Source organism: Telmatherina bonti, assembly GCF_933228915.1.
Source record: "Telmatherina bonti genome assembly, chromosome: 14".
Lineage (NCBI taxonomy): Eukaryota > Metazoa > Chordata > Actinopteri > Atheriniformes > Telmatherinidae > Telmatherina > Telmatherina bonti.
The window spans coordinates 11,677,858-11,699,973 of NC_136612.1; the positions used below are offsets into that span (position 1 = coordinate 11,677,858).

General features: G+C 40.4%; 1 protein-coding gene across 8 annotated transcripts in view; it reads right to left on the reverse strand.

Annotated features, from left to right (window-relative positions):
- Positions 1–3,598: 3,598 nt before the first annotated feature.
- The window catches only part of nfixb (nuclear factor I/Xb), a 194,454-nt gene continuing 175,936 nt past the window's right edge, over positions 3,599–22,116 (reverse strand). For 5 of the 8 annotated variants that reach the window (XM_079252580.1, XM_079252578.1, XM_079252584.1 and 2 more), the window contains 4 exons: positions 20,215–20,390; positions 18,184–18,331; positions 14,903–14,994; positions 5,361–11,199 (listed from right to left, as the gene is read on the reverse strand). In XM_079252580.1, coding sequence (XP_079108706.1) covers positions 11,185–11,199; positions 14,903–14,994; positions 18,184–18,331; positions 20,215–20,390 — 431 coding nt within the window. In that variant the 3' untranslated portion in view covers positions 5,361–11,184. Of the gene's footprint in view, positions 5,144–5,360; positions 11,200–14,902; positions 14,995–18,183; positions 18,332–20,214; positions 20,391–22,116 lie in introns of those variants that run through there. The other 3 variants (XM_079252583.1, XM_079252582.1, XR_013771557.1) reach the window with 2 other exon arrangements.

Below are 22,116 nucleotides of genomic sequence, written 5' to 3' on the forward strand. Positions count from 1 at the left end.
CCCAAAATGGATTTTTGAACCAGGCTGTAAACATGTTTATTTCTACTGTGAAGGTGGTCTTTTTAACATGGGTGTCTATGGGGATTTGCTCTGTTATGGAGCCCCTAGTGGATAAAGAGGGAAGTGCAGTTTTATGCACTTTTAGACTATAAGGTCTATGGTCAGAACGCACCTGACGTAGTTGGTTTATGTAGGTGGCAGCTATGCCCTCGCACTGAGCGCCGGTACTTAATTTCCGCAACTTCCGAACCCGCCATTAAAAGCCACTGTTTACAGTACTGCAAAAGATTGAGAAAGGCAACAGATAAGTGGAGCGATGAGGAGGTCAGAGCTCTGCTGGCAGGTTTTGCAGCCGAGGACCTCCAGAGGGGTTTCGACGGCTCACAGTCAGACATAAAGATTTTCGCGAAGATAAGTGCTGAACTTCAGACAGCCGGGTTTTATCACACTGCGAAGCAGCAGCGTAGGGATGAAACGGCTTAAACAGGTCTACAAGAAAATAAAGGACCACCACAACCAGAGTGGAGCAAACCGGAAAACTGGCAAATTGTTTGGTACTTTGGACCTCAATCTACAGGTAACGTCGGAAAGGAAGACTCTGGTGCCGGACTGCTGGAAGCACTCGGTCGTGAAAACCCGGTGCGTTCAGAAGAGCTTGAAGGTTTGTTCTTCAGTAGGTGTGCTGAATTACTCTGGTTGGAAAATCGAATCGAAAAATCGAATATCGGGATTTTTTTGCTTCACAATTTTAAAATCTTTTTTTTTTTTTCAAACAAATAAAAATAATCCATTATAAAAATTTTGTCATTTTTATTGATCTTTTTACGTGTATTCTTGGGCGTTATAGCAGCAGAATGATGGTTCGGCTGCTGTGTTGTTTTTACCTAATTGAAATAAAGAAAAATGATTAGCAAAAAAAAGTTTTATACATTTTTTTGTTTGTTTTTAGTCTACAAACATCAGCAATATTGAGAAATCATGAGAATTGCAATTTAAATCAAATCGGCACCCAAAAAATCTAAATCAAATCCAATCGGGTCGATAGCATACCGTCACAGCCCCAGGATATACGTCACCAGTTTTGCAACCATTTTGTATACGACATGGTTCTGACGGTAGACATCATACATACGTAGACGCCGCATTGTATCACGCCGCCTATACGAGCTGACGTCTCATCGCGCCGCCATCTTGGATGGGTCTCCCATGCGCCTCCAAGGCATTTATTTGTAAAGTGTAGGTCCAACCACGACAAGAACGCCACGGATTTTTACCTGTTTTTCCTCACAGTTTTGTTTGTTACAAAGGGCAGAGATATTGTTATGATACAGATCACTGTAAAACATAAAAAAAACAACGTGCTTTTAAGTTAAAATATTTTGATAAGTCCAATAGTTAGGGATCACTAGCATTCACTTGCATTCAGGAGATTATTCACTGTGTTAATATTATTTATCAACCAATTATGTAGAAAAGTGTTTTATTTAGTGTGTAATATATACGCGTTGTTCCACAAAAAAGTTTTGTGGAGAAACTACGTTGACGCTGCAGCAAAACTCGACAGCGGAGACCCATCCAATATGGCGGCGACGCTGGTTCACTGTCCAGCGCTCAATGAGGCGTCTACGTATATATGATGTCTATGGTTCTGACCCATGTTTGTTTTATCAGACACGGAACGGACAGCATCGTGGACGGTGGGGGTTTTCCCTTCGCCGTTAGTTTTGTTGCTGAGTGGCGCTAGAGTATCACGTCACTGTCACAGATGGTTGCATCAGATCGGTCCTGCTAAAGGGTCTCTGACACATGTCCAAAGTGACGAGGTTCTCTGGGGAAGGGCAATCCTTAGAACGCAATTCGTTCTTAGGACTGCGTTCTTAAAACGTCTCTGTCTGAAAGCGGCTACAGTAACCTCGGTAGGGTATTTACAGATTTATTTGCCGCTTCAGAGCAGATTAACTCAATTTTTGTCACATCTAGCCTCCATGCTTTCAGCTCATGACTAAAGATTTCAGGGAATAAATAATAAAACGTCAGGGATTAAACTCCACTGAGCTGGATTTTAAAGGTTTGTTGAAATGATCAGGACACGTCTTGAATAGTTTGGCCGGTAAGACCTGAGTAGTTCTTGCATGTAACTGGGAAATGATTTTTACCGCTGAACCTGATCAGTGTTCATTCATTCACTTCAGCTGATGTCAGTCACGTTCAGGAACAACATAAAACATAGAAAAGCTTAATGAAACATCATAAACGTGATTCATTTAAAACAAACATCGCTAAAGACGTTCTACCGAAAGTATGTCACATACAGGAGAAAACGGAACTATTATATTTCTGCTTTCAACTCACAGAAGATTCAAAGAAATCCTTACTGTACTTTTTTATGAATGAAAAAAGATTTTTTTTCATCAAATTGTGACTCAGAAGCTACAACAGAAATCTTAAGATATATTAAAAACCTCAGATTTTAACGTTTTCCCACTCATTGTGTTGTAAAGTTTAGTTAAATACTGTAAAAATAAAACAGGGCCGGATTAAAAGTGCACGGGCTCCCAGGGGCCAGAGTTTTCCAGGGGCCCCCTTTCCCACATCAACACTGTGAAAATTGTGAATGATACACTGTGAAACAACATTTCTACCATCTGGTACCAGTAGCAACACACTGGACACTGTGATGAAACTTTCTGGCTTTTGTGTACATCTTTTTTTTATGTCCAAACTGCTGGTGTTTGCCCTGCGTAGTCCCTGAGTGGGCGTGGACCCCTGGGCCGTGCCCATAATGCCCATCGGATAATCCGGCCTTGGTAAAAAATGCAAGTTGCATTGAAACATCATTACAGTAATAATTTGTGTGATTTCATTGAAATGGAGGTTATTGGGTTAAACTGTCTCATATTGATAACTGGATCCTGAAAACAGTCAAACTGAATTTGTGATGTGAAATTAATACCCACTAAGTCGATGTATGCTGATCAGACTTGTGATTTACATCCTGGTAACTAAGTACATGAACTTCATGTTGCTTTGCAGCATCACCGTCCTGAAGTTTAGAGAAGATTAATAAGCAGGAACTAAAAACTTTTCAAAGATTTCTTTCTCTGAAAACATTCCTCAGAGGTTTTGATCCACACTGACACGAAGCATCATCCATGATGGGAATCTCCCGTTCCACCACGTCCCAAAGCTACTCTGCTGGACTGAGATCTGGTGGCTGTGGAGGCCGTTGGAGGACAGTGAACTCATCGTTATCCTCTAAGGCACAGGTGTCAAACTCCAGTCCTACAGGTTTTTGTTGTCTCCAGGCTCCAACACGCCTGACCAAAATATGTTGACAAGAAGCTGCTGGATCCATTTGATTCGAATCAGCTGTGTTTGTAGAAACAAAAAAAACCTGCCGGATACTGGATTTGAACTTCCCTGCTTTAAGGCCTTTCTTTTTTTTTTTTTTTAAAATGACAAATCTGCCTTCATCTGTAAACCTGTGTGTGTGTAATGTTCTGGTTTTGAGTAACGGGACACAGTAACAATCAGACCAACGAAGAAGAAAAATACAGTCGAGAACATCCTTTTATTCAATCAAGTAAAGGCATTGCTCTTTTCAAACTGCTTTTTATTATTATTATGGAAAAGAAACTGTAATTAACACATGCATTTCACCAGGGGCTCTGGGAGGGGCTTCTGAAGAGGGGACGCTGCTCGGTGGGGAAGAGGAGGAAGATGAGGGGAGAAGCGCGTTGGGGGGGGTGGGCTGGGTTTAAGGTCAGAGGTGAAAGGTCAGCCAGGAGAGGGCGGGCAGAGGGGGGGGGGCTCAGTCGCTAAGTCACTAATCACGGCTCAGCATCCCACGAAACGTGTTAGAAACAAAACTAAGCAAAAATAATAAGAAAGTAAAGAAATGGCGGACGGTCGGGCCCCAGGGACCGGATCTCTGAACGCTGCAGGGGAGTGGGGGGGGGCACATACGCTGCTCTCCCTGCAACCTGCTCGTCTCGGATATGGCTTCTCAGCTGTGGTGCTTCCATTCGATTGACTGATTGATAATACTGCTGCTGGCTTTCTGGATGAAAAGAAAAAGTTGCATATGTCCGTTTGTTCTGCAATCCCTCCGTTCTGCTGGAGGAGTCTCGCGTCTCTCAATCTACACGTCACAAAGAACCACGTCGCTTTGGTCAAATGGCGGTCGATCCATCAGAAGGTTTTGATTGTGCTAAATCTGAGCCGGTCGGTCTCCGAGCCGAACCACTCCGCTTTAAGGTGCTTTGAGTCTTTATTTTTTTATTTGATTTTTTGTTTTAAAAACTTTTTTTTAAATAGCTGGTCTCACTCAACCACTAGAAAGGTGCACGATTGACGGCTTGAGCGCAGCGCCGTAACGCCGCCTAAGATCACGCAGTAACAACAAAAATCATCAAAACAGCAAAATCCAAATTCAGTTATAAAAAATAAATAGATAGAAACAAGGATTACAAACAAACTCGTCTACGCTAGCAGTCCTGCTGGCTGTCGCCGTCACCGCAGCCTCAAAGCCATCCCGCCCGATGAGCGCCGTCCAGCCCCGCCCCCGAAGCGGTCCCCGTCGCCAGGCCAGCCTAGAGCCCCGTGGTGTAACTTGTTCACTTACATTAGCTGTTGAATGGAGAAGCTGGAGAAGATGGGTATGGTAATACAATGTGAAGCGTACAGACAAGGATAACATGTGAGCTAACTGCATTCTGCTCAGACAAAAAGAAAAAAAAAAAATTTTTTTTTTTTTTTTACATTTTTTCCCCAAAAGAAACAAAAAAAATTTTTTTTTTTTTGTTTTTATTTATTTTTCAAACCCCGCCGTTCAGAGAAAGGGAGGAAAAGGGAGGGAGGGAGGTTACGCGGCTAACAGACTACTCCAGTGTCCAAGATAGACAGACGACAAGATACAGAGGAAAGCAAGACAGAAAATATCGTCTTTTTTTTTTTTTTTTTGGGACTTTTTTCAGCTTTTCTTAATCATCAACAATAAAAAGAGGAACTAAATCACACCAATTTCCTTTAGTACTATGTATACTGCTTTAAAAAGCTCGAAGAAGAGAGAGAGAAAGATATAGAAGAATGAAGGGGGGAGTTTTTTCTTTTCAGGTGGGCACTCAGGATTACGAGATGGAGTCTGTGAACAAAAGGCACTTTTTAGGGACAACCTTTAAAGATGCTCTGAGTCTATTACACTACATCACCAAACAAATATTTATAATCATTTACAGCTGGTGGATACAGGAGGGGGGCAGGGGGGAGTCGGGATGGTTGTTTATGAGTCTGGGGAAGGGGGGGGGGGGGGGGGGGGGGGGGGGGGGGTTCATGTTTTTGTTGATGACATTGAACCAAGTTGAATTTAAAAAAAAAAAAAAAAAAAAAAAAAGTGAAAGAAACCCCCGCCAGACATCTTTTCTTCACGCTTTTTTCCTTTAGGAACGGGTTTTTGTACTCGTGCATCTCCCAGAACTGGGGAAGATCTTGTCTTTGTCCCACGTTTCGATACCACATACAAGATTTTAACTAGCTGTTTTTTTTTTTTAAAGGGGAAGGGAGGGAAAATGCCTTTTGTTATAACCTTTTCGTACAACGAACCCCCCCTCCCCTCTTCCCAGTAAATACAAAAAAGAAAGAAAAAATAGAATAATGCATGTTTTCCTAAAAAAAAAAAATGTTTTTATGATAACACTTAATTTTTGTTTTATTATTATTTATGTATTATAGAGACTGAATGTACTTTATTCATTTACGAAAGCACCAGTTTTCAAAGTGATATATATTTATGAGTTGCAAAGTTGTTCCTTCAGCCCTCCCACATTTTTTTAAACAAATCAATAGAAATTATTTTACTTTCTTTAAAAAAAAAAAAAAAAGTGATAAAATGAAAAAAAAAAAAAAAAAATTAAAACAATGTCCCCAAACTTTTTTTTTTCTTTTTCTTTTCTCTCAACGCCCTTGTATTTAGAGTCCCAGAGCATCTGGACTTGAAAACAAACAAACAAAGAAAAACTTGAGAGGGTCTTTCATTTTTTTTTTAAACCCCCTCTTTTTCGCATGACACCCTCAAACAATCTCTAACAAACACAATTCCTCTACCAAGGCATTGCACATGGCTCAATCAACATACATCATTTAGTTTCAAGAACAATACTTCCCATCACAACAATAAGGAAAACAACAAAACCTAATCTGCTTTTTTTTTCTTTAAATCCTCAGCTACTTTTACCGTTTCTCGTCCTCTACGTCTCTATTGTGTTTACGATGAATTTCCTTTCTTTTCCATCCTTTTAAACGCGACTGTGGGAGCTCAAATTGGCGGTTTTGAGTTACGTCCTATGACTGTGCGATGTATGCCATGCTTCAAAAAATAACTAGACTGCCACAGAGCTTATCTTGTAAATAAAAAAAAAAGTATATATCTATAAATATATATGTGTATTATATATAAAGATGCTTGTGATTATCTAAGTGAGCTGTCACTGTTTTTTTTTTCTCTTCCTCCTGACATAAATGTTTCACCATTCACTATAGCTTATATGTGAGAAAAAAGAACCTGAATTCATGTTTGACAAATTGCATAATGGGAATACAGAGGCACTTCCATAGATTAGAAAATAAATCACCTTTAGCCATTGTCAACGTCTCACTGAGCGGAGCTAGTTCTCTCTACGAAGCCAATGAGATGGTCGCCGGTCAGTCGGCGAACTACGTTGTTTCCCTGCAGCGAAGAACATGGCCAGGCAGTCCAGTTATTTTGTGAGGTTGGATGGGTGACTGGGTTAAACGGTTAATCAGGAGATGACTGAGTATAAGTGGGCTAGTTCTATATAAAATGATTGAAAGCATAAAGGCCTCCTCAGATTGTCGGTTTTTAAGACTTCCCTTTGACTTCGTTGGTGCGCGGGGGTGCGTTTGCTAATACTGAGTGGTCATCGCGAGTCTGTTTGCTTTACGAAGTGGCAATCTGTGCTCTGAAAGTGTGCTTCCATCACAGCAACACATCCGCTGATTTGAAACACTACGTGGTGGTCGATCTATGGTCATGCTTACAAAAAAAAAAAGGACTCATAAAGTTGGCTGGCATGATTGTATTAGTGCAGTTTGATCCATTGGAGCTTCCATTCACACTGGGGAGTGCTGGTGCGTGTATGTGTTTGCGTGTTTTGGGGAGGGGGGGATTACAATAATAACCAATAACTTTTCTCATCATATGAACTGATATTACAAACGGGCACACGTGTGATCCTCCTACTGCTGGCCTCAGAGGCCCTCATCTCCTCTGTAAAAACAGCCAGATATGTCTTATATTCATTTTGCTCCGCAGTGTGGCGCCCTCTGCTCTTGGAGCATCGGCCCGTCTGGGAGTGTAAACAACAGGGTAAACTTACGGGACACAGAAAGAGGAGCTGCACTTCTCTTTTACTCTGGGTCCCATCTTCAGCGACCTTCTCTCCTTAATTTTCCATCATTCTTGTACCACCGACACCAGCAGCTACTAGCCAAACCCGGACATGTTGGTTCTTTTAATCTAGCTTTTTAAGTTTCGTCTTGACCAGTTCGGCTCGCCTGTCTCTAGAAAAATAAGCCTCCTGTGATTGTCAAAACCTTAAGTTTGGGCACGGAGTAAAAATAAAACCAAGTTAAATGGACGATTATGATTCCAAAAATATGCTTGCTCATTTAGTGGATGCAAAAAAGTGATACCACTCAATGTGTTTGTGTGTTAATAAGATGCTCTAGCCAGATTGTATAGGCATTAAACGTGGTGAACAGGGAAGCCAATAGCCTGGCTGGGGTCGAAGGCCACTCTCTCCATATTAGAGAAGTAGCTTGAAGATGTAGCAAACACAAACTGCACATGAAAGATGGATGTAGTCACCAGAAGTGTGTTAAGTGTGTTAATGGCACTACTGGAAATGAGGCATCAGCTCCAAAACATGTCTGTTCACAGAAGAAAACCATTTAAAGCTAGTCTAATTGTTCTATATAACAATAAGTTATTACATTTCCTCCTCAAATATGCATCAATAAATAATTTATTTCCTCAAAGAAACAAAATTTGTATTTACTTTAGCTGCTCAGGGTAACAAATGGTTCACACGTCCCTACAATGCTGTAAAGACAAAGAAGTCCAATGATGTATGTGAAAATGACTAAAGTGATCAGTTAATTAGGTTTTCATTGCTTCTAGTTCATACTGTCATTGGTTTGACTTATTTTTATTTATTAAATATGCCTCAAACATGCTGAAAATGTCACATTTTGCGATGGATTCCCAGAATACATCATTAAGTTTTTGTGTAGGATCAGAAACACCTCTGAATACCAGATTTTCACTTTATGTTAAGCTAAACTGCAATGTTTCCCCATTAATCATTGCATCTTACTTGAGTCCATAAAAAGAATACAAAAAAAACCCATCATTTTGATTATTTATATGACTTAAGAATAATTTAAATATGATCAAAAATTATATATTTATTGTAAAACAATTGCTGCCATTAAAACTAACCTCATATTAAGCTAAGCTGATATTGGTGTGGCTAGCTTAGCTCTGAAACCAACATTAGCTTACTAATACTAAACACTAATAGGTTTTTTTTCCCTGAAACACACAATTTCAGAGGATAAAAACAACCACTAAAAGCAAATAAAAATTTACAAATATCTGTAGAAGAACAAGCTATTGTTTACATTAAAACTAGCCCATCAGTAAGGTAAGCCAAATTTAATGGAAGTAGTGGCCTGTTTTTAATAAAAGATAAAAAGTTAAGAGGACAAAAACCATTATTAAAAACTGATTTAAAAAAATATATATTTTAAGAAAAACAAGCTATCATTAAAAGTAGCCTATTTACAAGCTGACAATAGTTTGATCAGCTTACCTTTGTAACTAACATTAACATTAGCTTTGCTTACAAATAAGCTACTGTTAATGGAAGTAGTAAGTTTTTAATAAAAATTACGAGGATAAAACAATGATTTAAATTTGATCAAATTTACAAAAACAAACTATTAATGCCATCAAAACTTGCCTATTGGTAAGCTAAGTTAATATTGGTACAGTTAGATTAGTTGAGGCACTAGCTTTAATGTTAGCTTTGCCTATTAGTTAGCTAAGCTAACATTGGTTTACCTGACTTAGCGGTATAACTGATATTAGCATTAGCTTTTGGAGCTAAAATATCTCCAAGAGATTACATTAGTGATTCTGAAAGACAAATTTAGTCAAGAACAGTGCTTCAGCCGTCATTCCCGAAGCAGGCAACAGTGTGTAGCTGAAAGCAGTCACGTTATGACTGAAATGACCAATTATTCCTCTGAATCAAATGAAATTCCTTGTAAATTTAAGGAGATGTGCTCTCATATGATACTTGACCTTAGTAATTTAGATTAAACAAATCAAATAGCACTTTTACAGTAAATTATATGCCCTGCTGAAAAAAAAAATCTTGAAATAAGCTTAATTATCTAATTAAAACTATTCAATTTCAAATCTAATGTTGTCCTTTTTGACATGCACATCATTACAGTGTGCATTTTCCCTGGGCTTTTGGATGAATATTAATCTTTTGTTTTTTATGTTTGTTTTTATTATGTCCAGTTCGACTCCAGGTCCATCACTGTCTCCAAATACGACCAGTTCAGACTCCAAAAAAACATCAAAACTAAGATTCAAAACTGTCATCGAATGACTTCATGGTGCATACATCCTTCTTATAGTAATTGTGTTTGGTATCTTAGATTGAAATCCTCAAATGCAGCCCTTTACATGATTATAATGCAGAGGTGATTTCACCAAAGTTCACATGTGAGCGATATCATGTTTCACATCCACAAAAAGAAAGAAAAAAACAAAAACAGGGTATTTCCCAAGTGGTTGCAAGCATTGCTAAATCTGTGTTAGCCGACCACCCCGACCTACCGCTTCCTACTGCGCTTCTCTTTAAGGTGCTGTCATTCAAATACAAAACAATTACAAAACAGTACAAATCCAAAAGGAGCACGTTCAAATAGAGGAACACACCAGCGAAAAATCATTCTTCATTTAGCCTACTTAATGAGGGCAAATGGGGAACCAATGGCTGCTGCCTTTAGTGGTGACAAGTGTCAGTGATCATACAGGGACACTGTGTGCATGATAGTTACCCAGAGGGAGGGAGTTTACTAGGCTGATGATTATTAAAATATAAAAAAAACAACATCACCACCTATAAATACTCCAATCTTAGCGGTGATACGGCAAATATGCGTGTTTATGTGCATTTTCATACATGCTGTAGTCATGGCACAGATCATGTGAGGGTAGAAGTGAGATTGAGCGGAGGCCAGTGATTGGCTGAAGTGAACGATGGGGGTTTGAGGACACATGAAGGCTTTTTGTACCTTGATTTATTTCCTCTTTAGAGCATTTCATAGGCAAGTCTGGTTTACCTCCCATGCCTTGTAGGAACATAGTGCACATCGTTAAGATTAGTGTTAACTGATTCAGCTTGTAGTGCAACTTTTAATCGAGATATGTTTTGGCATGGTCTCGCTTGTTGGTAGCAGGGTGAGAAGGGGCTTTATGGAGTTAATGGGAGAGAAATATCTGCCAATTTGATGTTTTTTTTTGTTTTGGTGGGGGTGTGATGAGACATCACAGGAGCATGGACTGTGTTTTTCACTGGAAACATGATGCGGGATGCTTTTTGTAGCTAGAATCTGTGTATGCCGGACAGTTGATTTGCTTAGCCATTCGTTACACAATGTGTCCTTACAGAGAAGGAAAAGTTGACCGCTTTACCCATCCTCCTCTTCCTCCTGCGTCGATGCCGTGCTGTGCTGGTTTGATGAAGAGGCCTGCTTGCTGCTGTCCCCTTCAACCCCCCTCCGTCTCTCAAACTAGCATCCTCTTGTCCATCCATTCATCTTTCGTCTTTGCTCAAACCGGGTCCTCCGTCTGACTGTGTGAACAAGTCCAGAGTTCCACTAGAAGCGTCATGCTGCTGTAATTTCCTGCGTTACTTGGTTATATATTTTATATCAGGTGAGACGAAGTGTTGGGGGCCGGTCAGTGGGTTGGTTGGAGGACATTATTATCATCCTGCGGGTTGTTTATGGGGTTTTTTTTCTTGTTTTTCTTTATTTTGGATTGTAAAGAAAGAATTCTACTTGCTGGTTTGGACACAGATCTTGTCAGAGGAACCAAGACTGAAACAGAAACGAGAAGAAAAGAGGGGAAGACAATATATTAGTGACAAAACTGGATCCAAGTATGTGCTTATGTGCAGGAGACATAGTAGAAAAAAGCAAAATTAAATGTAAATTAAATGGAATTTAAAAAGTAGTTTGTAGTGTAGTTGAGCAATTGCTAACGACAAATCATGAGTAAGAAATGAAAACAATTCAAATAGCCACAATAAACATCCAATACAGATGTCCGATATTATCAGCATGCCGATATTTTTGGACAATATCAACATTAAAATGCAATATCGGAAATTATCGGTATTGGTTAACATGCACATTTCATATATATATATAAAACTCTTCAGCTAGGTCCCAAAATAGATATTTTGTCTTCCAGATATTTTGTTTGTTTGGCACAACTCACTCCAAAATATCAGTATCGGGTGATATTGGAAATTGGAGTCTATGGTATAACGGTATATCAGATATGGGTAAAAAAAGACAATATCGAACATCTCTATTATCCAAATCAGATATCTGGAGGTTGATACAGGGTTTCCTTTTTTTTTCCAATTCCCTCAATCAGACCAAAAAAACACACATGCAAACAATGCCGAAATTTAAAACTTTTGTACATAAATCATCTATTTAAGACACACATAATGTAGTTTTTTTTTTTTTTATCTAATGCAATATTTCACCATCCAGGTCTTTAGGAACCCCTGCCCTACATATATTAGACATGTTACTCCTCCAAAATACCCAAATCAGATTATTAAACTTCATCATCAAGTTCTTTGCAGCTTGTTAAGGAGCCCTTTTTTTTTTTTTTTTTTTTTTTTTAAAATCTTGGTGTGTTAAAGCACACATAAAACACATAAAACATGCAGTGCAGGGGGTTGTAAGGTCCTTGACTGAGAAACACCGATCTAATGACACAGATTTCAGGCTGACAATACTTAAGTTTTCTTGTTTTTTGGGAAAAACTACAGCGGGCTGTTTAGTAACCAGGCAGGGAGTGTTTTAATGCTTTTACATCACTAATATAGTGTAGTTACTGCTGGGAACATGGTAATTAAATGGCTTCTATTCCTCAGAACTTGAGGAGACAAAGTCACAATAAATCAAGAACATTGAACCTCTTTGGGTCCCTTCTTCGTTGGAAATATTTTAATATTGACTCAGTTGTGTGAAAATTGAAAGAATGAAATATTTACAGAAACCTTCTGAGAGTAGCTACGTTTACATGGACAAATGTGTCATGTATTCAGTTGAAATGAATCTGACCAGAGATTTCTGCTGGCATGTTTCCATGGATGATAGATAAAGTGATCCCATTGTAAAGCTTCTGACATATGAAGGTCTACTCGTCTGAAAAAAGTAGGGTTTTTTTATTCTTTTCATTTTATTTTGAACCGTCAAAATGCTTAATAATCCTCAGCTCTTTTATTTTCTTAACTAAAACGTTGTATCGCTCCTCCACAGCTCTGTTCTGAGCATCAGCTCAGCTAATTCCTCCCTGATTCTCCAAACTGAGAGCTCTCTGACAGCTGCTCACTTTGTTTACAATCACAGCAATATTCCATAAAAACCTGATTAAGACTTTACCCTGAATGAGATACTGCCATGTAAACAGATTTTACTGATCAATTTTAACCAAATCAGGTCATAGGGTGAGAAATAATCAAATTAAGCCCATTTTACTGCATTGTAAAGGCGTACACCTCGGTTACAATGTTCCATCTTGATGCAGTTTCGTGGCATCTCACAACAAACTCAGCTGCTTTAAGTCCCATTCATGCAGCTCGAGAGTTGCCTGGTCTGCTCATTAGGAGCAACTTTGGGCTGTTTTTTGTTGTTCATCAGATTGCTTGACTCTGTAACAAGATCTGGCAACCCTGGTTCCAGATGCAGATTAAAACAAGACATATGTTCTTTGTTTCTTGAGGGAAATGGATTTAAAGACAGTTTCGGATGGGCTAAAACACTTCTGTTGCAACATGTACATAGAATACAACTCAAATATCCTGAGCGCATCCTGCTGTGCACGTCCACAAAGAAACCAGAAAGAACTCGTACATCTTGCGACTTATTTGACTCTGATCCAAGTCGGTTTAATCAGATCCTGTAAACTGATCCTGAGAATGGATGCACATTGTGTCGGGCTTTTGGCTGCAGCGTGTGACAAAACGTCAACTACAGCGAGGCTTGAATTTGGCCGAGCAGTAAATGGCTCATTATGACCAAGGAGCAGCAGGGGAAGAGCAGTCTGGCGCTCCTCGTCACTCGCGCCATCTTCGTGTTGGGTGTCTCCCGCTCAGCATGGGCAGGGGGCAGAAACGGGTCAACGCCGCTGCTGTTGGCTGCCCCGCTTGGGCCTGCAGGATCTGGCGCTGCGAGCTGGTGCGCCAACATTCAAGAAGTCAAGCCTTGGAAACAACTCCGCGCCTCCAGGGAAGCAGCCTTTTGTTTTGTTTGACTCTAACAGGTCGCATGAATACCACCCCTCCCTCCTGCCCTTCTCAGCTACTCCTACTCCCCTGGGCGCTGTCCCAGCAGGCCTCGGGCATTGTAACTTCTCCCTTCTTAGTTACTCTGCTCTTACAAACACACACACAATCCATCTATCTCCCGTGAACACTCCCACTAAATCCTTGGCAGCAGACAGTGACCACCCTCTTTTCTTTCCTGACCCCCTCTCGAGAAAACCTCTTCTCAAATTCAAGATCAACTGGCTATGACATCATGTCTGGTTGCTGGGGGTAACGAGACGGCCTGGACGTGACTTTTATATGGACTGAAACTCCTGTTTCTCTGCTGAAGTTCCCCTCTTTGCATGCGCTGGATGGAACGAGATGTAGTTCCTGACATCAACCACTAGAGGGCAGACTAGTCCCACCGCCGCCTCTCGGCAGTCACCACGTAGACACTTTTCTTTAAAAAAAATAAAAAGTAAGCTATCTACATCTTTTTTTTCTGAGTATTATTAATCATTTGGTTTCACTGTAGAGACACATGGAAACTTTTGGGTGTCCGTGTTCTTCTGGGCAAGAAAGTAATGGAGGAAGAGGAGAAAACTTAAGTGAAGAAAGTGAGGAAGGGGAGTTGACGCTTTGGTGTAAAACTAATGGAAAGTGAGACAAAGCGAGAGAACGGAGAGCAGCGAAACAAGGGAGGGGATCCCAGAGCAGTTTCAGATGGTTTCCATGTGTCGAGCGGCGGTGCTGAGCTGGCTCCAGGCGGGTGTGGTCGGATGCTAATGAGAAAAGTACCGGTAGTAATGGAGGAGGCGAAGGCAAAGAACGAGGAAGGTGAAAGTTGGGGGTGAAAGTAAAGGAAAGAAACTGAAGATGAGATGGAGAAGTAGAAAAGCAGGGGGATTGGGTGGATTGGGAAGAGGAAAGGTAACGAGGAGACCGAAAAAGGCAGAGGAGAGAAGGCCTGGAGGGGTAAGCTCCATATGTGCCAAATAAACAGTTGAGCACATATGGAAAACCACACACGTGCAGATGTACACATGCACACGCTGATGGTGTGTTGTGGGTTGGTGTGAGAGGAAACCCAGCAGCAGCTTTCAGGGAATTTGAAGGAATATTAAGTGACTTGGCTTACGGCCACACAGTTAATAAGTTTCCTGAGTTTGACCAGTAATCGCAGTGAAAGCCGATGAGTTTCCACCTCCACACAGAGAAAAGAGCTGCTCGTAGCATCCCAGACGCCTTACCTGTGTCTGCTGCGGGATGTTCAGAAAGTTGTTGTCCCGTGATCCGATGCCGACAAACCTGTTGGGAGCTGTGGCGCCTGGCGTGGAGTATGCTACGGAAACAGAACGACAGCAGACATCAGAGAGCATTCAGACGACGGACACAGCAACATCCTGTGCAGCCCTAACAGAAACGTTTGGCGTCACGGTGAAAGTTGTACAGGAGGATCGACACCACTCCCACTCGTGCTAGGTCACAGCTTAGCTTAGCTTGGCATAAACTTGGTTTGGTTCAAAATAAAGAAAGTCTACCTCTACCTCAGAGTTCAGTTTGTGCATCTATACAGAAACAACCAAATTTACATAAAGCTACACACATCCAGATGATTTCTTTCTAAAGATACACACTAAGGTTTTACTTTAATCTTGGATATGTTCTCCTGAACCTCCACCTATGCTTCACCTCAATAGTTGTTCTTATACTTAATTTATGTTTGTTTTTCAATGATAGTTTAGGTATTTTTCCTCCTTTTATTTAAAATTATAATGGAAGATGAGCATTGTAAGTACAGTACTGTGTATAAGTCTCAATCCTGCCCTAATTTCTTTATAGAAATGTGACTTGAGCAATAGCTCTCCAGACTTACAGAAGGTCTTTCAAAGTTTTGCTGTTTTGTTTGTGAAGCCACTTAATGCTGATCCATTAACCATTCAAGGGCTCAAAACTCAAAGGATAAACCAGTTTTTCTGGCACATAACAGACTAATTTTAAATGGCTGCTTTGGACATTTTGCAGCTCGCAGCCTGTGACAAAAACACATAATTGCCGACTGTATGAGCGATTGTGTTTAGTATTTTTGGACTATCTATTCAGCCACTCTGCATAGTTTTGAGTTGAGAGAGTCTAGAGCTGGGTGTCACATGGGTTTAGGTATATCTACAGGTGATCCTAGTTAGTTTACACAGATGGTGGGGAAGACATGGTTCATAATGTAGTTGTCAGAAACCAACTGAAAACAGTTTCTATAAAGTAAAATCCCTCTTTTATAGATTAATTTACACTTTATGGAGTTCAACCAACGGAAACATCAACTATAGAAAGCCTAAAGTTATGATATGATGGAAGCACTTCCCATCCACACAGAGGCTGAGAAGAGTAGCCACAACATCAGTAAGAACAATGTTTTTACCCACAAACTACCATTAGTAATTAGGACCACCTGTAGATATTCACCAAGCTGCGTGCTTTCCCAACTCAATACTCCTCCATGTGGCTGAAGGCGAAGATAAATGGCTCCTACAGCCATGTTTCATCAGCTGCATCTTCTAGCTGAAAGTCGTATCTCAGCATAGTCTGCAGTGAGTCATTGAGTATTTTAGGAAACTGGAACTGGAAAAGGAGACTACCTACAGCAGATGGGCAGGATCTGAACGTGATATTCTCAAGAGATAGGACAAAGGTGTTCTTAGGAGAACCGCAGAGATGCTTCAAGACCTTCAGCTGATCCATGTACTGTCAGACAAAACCTCATCAGCAATGTCTCCATGGAAGAGTGGCTGTCAAAAAAGCCATGTTTAAAGTTGTAGGAAGAGGAAGAAACGTAAAGCTGAGGTCACATGACACAAGAAAGGACTAAAATCAACAGGTCTGATGGAGGGAGGAATCCTCACCAGAGCCTGGACCTCTACATGACAGGAGCAGAGCACCATCGTCTGGACAGAGAGCAGAACAAAAGGCAGAAACATCCAAAGAAGAGCTTTAGAAAGTCCTTCAAGGAGCCTGGAGAACTGTTCCTGAAGACTACTCCAAGACATTACCAGAAAGCTTCATCCTGAAGGGTTCGGATTGTGTTCAATATAAACTGCTCAGACTCAGGCTCATGCATTGTTTATGTATTTATGTTTACAGCTTACAACGATAATGCACATATTTTATGGCTTCCTGGCAGTAAAGAAATGCTATGATGGTACAAAGTCTACGTGAATTTCACTACTATAGCAACTAAGTTGTACATAAAAGATCCTAAAAGTCGTATTACACATACATCTGTAGCTTGTAGGTAATTTTTAAAAATTAATTTGCATTTAAACTGCAAATACATCTTTATAAGAGAAGTTTTCTAACTTTGGAAAGAAAACTAAGTCCAGCTGTTGCTATTGCATCGACAGAAAAAGCATACATTAATCCTGGTAGTGAATAAAATAACTGATATGTCCCTATGGCAAAACGATAAATCATTGAGGTCATGAAAGCTCCATGGAGTTGTTTGCTATAATCAGGAATGCAAACTCAGATCTCCCTAAATGATTAAATCCAGTTGATAAACTCTGCTGGAAGTGATGGAGGAACTGTCGGGGACATTCAAAACCCACTGGCATCAACGTCTCTGACAAATTTAGGGCAGTTTTGCGGTATCCCACGGACTCCAGAGTCTGAACCTCACTGAGGACTTGGGGAAGAAGAAGTGTGCAGACTTGTGCAAATGTGGGTCTGTTTGTGTGGAGGAAAGGGTGGAAGGACAGGAATGAGAGAGACAGGAAGGGAGATACAGTATACATCCATGTGTTTCTTGGAATTGAAATAACATACAAAAAGACATAAAAGACTTTCAGACGCTGACTGGGGGATAAAATGAAAACACTAACTTTGAAGGAGAGCTAAAAACAAACAAAACATAAATAAAGTGCTCCATCCAGTGCCCCTCTTATCTCTTAACTCCTTCACCTGAAATGCAGCCCTATTCTTCCTCTGCAACATCCACTGAGACAAAATATCCTATAAAAGATAAAAATATATAAAAATAAAAGTTTAAACCATAAGAGAAAATCAATCTATAAATTAAAAATATTCCACCAGTGCCCTAGTTTCTGCTTTGGAGTCCATATAAATTAACTGCCCTAAATTTGTGCCCCTTGCAAGTCAGAGTCAATTAATATTCAAAACCTCACAAGGTTTGGCGATGAGTCCAGCAGGGGAGGGAAGGATGGTTTTAGAAGGAGAGGAACCGAGCGGTGACGCTGCCTCCAAGCACAACACGCACACGGCTTCAACATGTGCAAACTCTCGGGGCCTAATAAAGAACCATGTTGAGTGCCGCAGAAGTCCGTAATGATGGAAAAACCAACTTTCCGAGGGACTTTAGCTGCTTTAACATCGCTTTCCGAGAGGAGAGGGAAGTAGGAGGCTGGAAATACAATGATGTCTTTTCACTGGAGAGGGTTGGGGGTGCCTGACCTTTTTCATTTTCTTTTTTTTTTGTGTTGGTTTTGTTTTGAGAGCAGTCTCTGCTGGGGTCACTTACACGGAGATGCGGGCGAGGAGAGTCCGCCATCAGGGGGCGTGCTGTTGGGTTTAGAGTCGGGCATGGGGAGGGGCACTGGGCGGGCCACTGGGGGAGGTGGAGGCAGCAAGAAGGAGCCTGGCATTTTGCTCTGGCCACTCCCGTTTGGCTGCGGACAACACAAATAGGGTCAGGAGGGCGACATGTGACAACCCGTAGACACGGAATGGAAACGGGACGCGGCTCGAGAGGCCGGGTCCAAAAATATATCCATGACAGTGATAGGAGGGGGAGGGGGTTGGTGTAAGAAGGGAGTGGAAGGGGTGGGAAACAACAACTAAAAGAAATGATATGTGTTGGGGCATTTGTCATGGAGGTGTGGAAAATAATAATCACCACAAGAACTGATTGGAAGTAGGAGCAGGAGCTGGAGGCTCCATAGGGGTGGTCCATGTCAGGTGGAGGAGGTAGGTGGGTGGGTGGGTGGGTGGGGGGGGTGAACGAATTATTTGACTGGGTTCATCCAGCAGATGGCAAGAAATCAAAACCATGGGAGAACACTCGTCTACACAATCACAACACCACCAACGGTACCAGCACCAAACAACCAAACTCCAACTAAAATCGTAACAGCCGGAGATGAGAGACAGAAACATGATGACACAACACAAGACGGGAATGCTTGGCTGAAGCGTGTCGTGACGGAGTCACTCTTGAGCTGATGGTTGCAACTTCTGAGGGGTTGGGTGGAGCAAAAGATAAATCAAAATTGCAGGGTTGGGGAGGGGGGGCTAGGGGGGGGCGTCGGGGTCTGAAACAGGAAACGGTAAAAATGACAACGACAAGACAATACAAAGATTTCTCCACCACCTGACTAAACAAATGCCAGGTGTGTCTGCAGGTGTAAGTCTGTTATGTGGGTGGAAACCATTAAATAAAGCATTGGCTTGTGGTGTCCACTTTATAAAACAATACAGCTCTAGTTTAGTGGAGAAAGTTGGTGCTTTCACGGATTTTCCTGAAATTCAGAGACAACAGAAGGAAATAAAGGCGGTAACAAAATGTGAAATTTAACCACCACAGAATACTTTAAAGACATTTTCTGAATGTCAAAGTTTTCTAATTCAACATAAAAATCATATAAAGGGTTCAGATATTATGACTAAGTTGCCAAAATGACTTTATAAATGTCAGTACCGTTACACTTGCCAGCAATACAGGATTAGGTAGAGCTATTCTAGATCTGTGTCTATCTATCTATCTATCTATCTATCTATCTATCTATCTATCTATCTATCTATCTATCTATCCATCCATCCATCCATCCATCCATCCATCCATCCATCCATCCATGCACATATACCGCACACACACAAGCTGCGTTTCCATTACATTTTTCAGCACAATAAAAGCGATATTTTTAAGTTTCGACAAACAATTGCGATTTGCAGGTGTTTCCATTGAACAATGTTTAGCACAATGTTTACCGGAAATTAACTGGTCACGCCCCCCACGTCAGCTCTGGGGGACACGTAAATGCGGAGAAAAGAGTTTCATTACAACTTTGTGATATACTTCTATATCAAAAAGTCTGAAAAACCACCTCATAAAAATCAGTTAGCAACATTTGACACTTTGTTCAAAATGTAGGTGTTTTCATTAGCGTTTTTTTTTTGTTTTTTCAATATTTCGTTTTTTTGCAATTCTAGGTGTAATGGAAACGCAGCTACAGACTAATATTTTGGATGATAAATAAAAGACCTTAGATGAAAAATAAATCACTTCATAGTAACTTTATAATAGTGGTTAAATTTCACAATAAGGTAATAAGTTGCTTCTGACCTGCTGTTCACCCATATAGTTTTGTCTTCACATTTTCCACCATGTCAGATTAAATATTTTATTAATGCCTGTAATAATAAGCTTTATACCTTTACTCTTTGGGACTAACATTGGGTTGTTGCTCAGCTTTGATTGTCTACACGTTTCTTTACATAAAAAGTGTTTATTTCAGGTCGGTTGGTTTTCCTCCACACAGCTGGCGAGCCTTACCTGTCCGGCGGCTTGCCCCGAGCCATCGGCACAAACAAACTGCACAAACTCCTTCAGGGGATCCTGCCCAGGGTGGTGGTGGTAGCGGATGGTTGGGTGGGTGAAGTAGGGGCTCGACTGCTGGATGATGGAAGGAGACGGGAAGTGCAGAGTTGAGGCGGAAGCACGAGGACTCCCTGTGAACACAGATGTTTGCGTTGGGTGAAAACAGTCGGAGATAGATGTGACCAGCGAGAGAGATTCTTGAAGATAAGAGAGATGAATGAACGACGGCAGAAAACAATATCACACCTTCGGCTGCGTGATTAATCTCAAAATGAGATAGAGTTAAATTCATATGAATCTCAGCGATAAGCATGAGGTATTTAAGATTTTTTTTGAGTGCCAATTCGACTTAAATTGTGATTGTCATGATTCTTCGATATTGCTGATTTTTGTAAACTAAAAAAAAAAAAAAAAAAAAAATTACAATTTTTTTTTCTTGATTTCAATTGGGGAAAAAAACAACACAGTAGCCAGATCATCATTCTGCTGCTATGATGCCCAAGAAGCCAAGTGACAAGATCAATAAAAATTTATAATAGATTATTTTTATTTATCTGAAAAAATAATTGATTTTTTAACAAAAAAAAATCAATTTTAACATTGTGGAGCAAAAAATCCTGATATCCGATTTTTCCATTCAATTTTCCCACCCCTAATTTTCAACCTATCCAGAACCAATACAGAACCAGATGCGCATTCCTCAGCACACTCCAGTCCACTAGTGGGTGGTAATGCAACTCTAAACTGGATGCTAACCACCAAGAAGCTCCATAGTAACCCATCACTAAAGGAGGAAACTGAGCAGAAACATAGAGGACATAAATGTAGCCAAATAGAGCCATGATAGCGGAGGAGAGGCTGAAACTGAGTTCATGTTATTTACAAACTGTCAAAAGAGTCGACCAAAAAGTTTCCATTATGTCACTAATACGAAGGAACAGATGCCCCCTAACGACTCACCAGCTCTTACAGCATCATTATATCATTTGTCACTGCCCCCCCATGTTGAAAACATGCTAATCACAAATTACAAAAACAGTTTCATGTTTCATACCAAAATACATGATGCCCCTCCTGCAAATTATTCGTACAAGTTTTAAATTGACAGCATTTACAAACTTTTGTGATCCAGATCAAGATCAGTCAACATAGAAATGACAATGTAATGATATTTTTTTTGCCATATCACCCTGCCCTAATCGCAACTGGAAACTATTAAGGACATAAAAGAAAAAGAAAAAAAAATCAGATAACAGCATCAGTGGACATCAGTGCTGTTATCTGATCATACAACATCAGCATCAGTGCTGATGTTGTATGATTGCTTTGTAAAACCTTTATGGGAATAAATTAACCCACACACACTGTTTATATGTACAAATCCAATAGCTGCACAACAATATAAGACTGCACACACACATAAATGTGAAAAAGCAGGCGCTTAATTTCAGATGAAAAACATTTAAACACAGAAAACATATAGGTGCTGTCTTTAGCTAGCTGCTGTTTAAGTCTGTAACCTCTGAGCTGTTCTCAGTGTGTGAATCACTGGCACTGATGCAATTTGCCATCCATTTGGTAAAGATTGCATATATGAAACATTTCTTTGACACTTTTAACGTAAATGCTAAAATCTAAGTTGATGTTTTTCTCACAAATTTCTTCGTCTTTGCCTCATATTACAAGGGGAAAAATCAACCCCAGCAAATCAGAGCTGAATATATGTATGAGCTACGAGAGCGGAGCAGTTGGTTGAGCTTTAGCACACAAACACAAAGCCCTCTGTCAGACCTATAGTCATTATTCAATCCCCTTGATTTGTATTAGAAGCATGTTCTCTTAGCAGTGCCAGTCTGA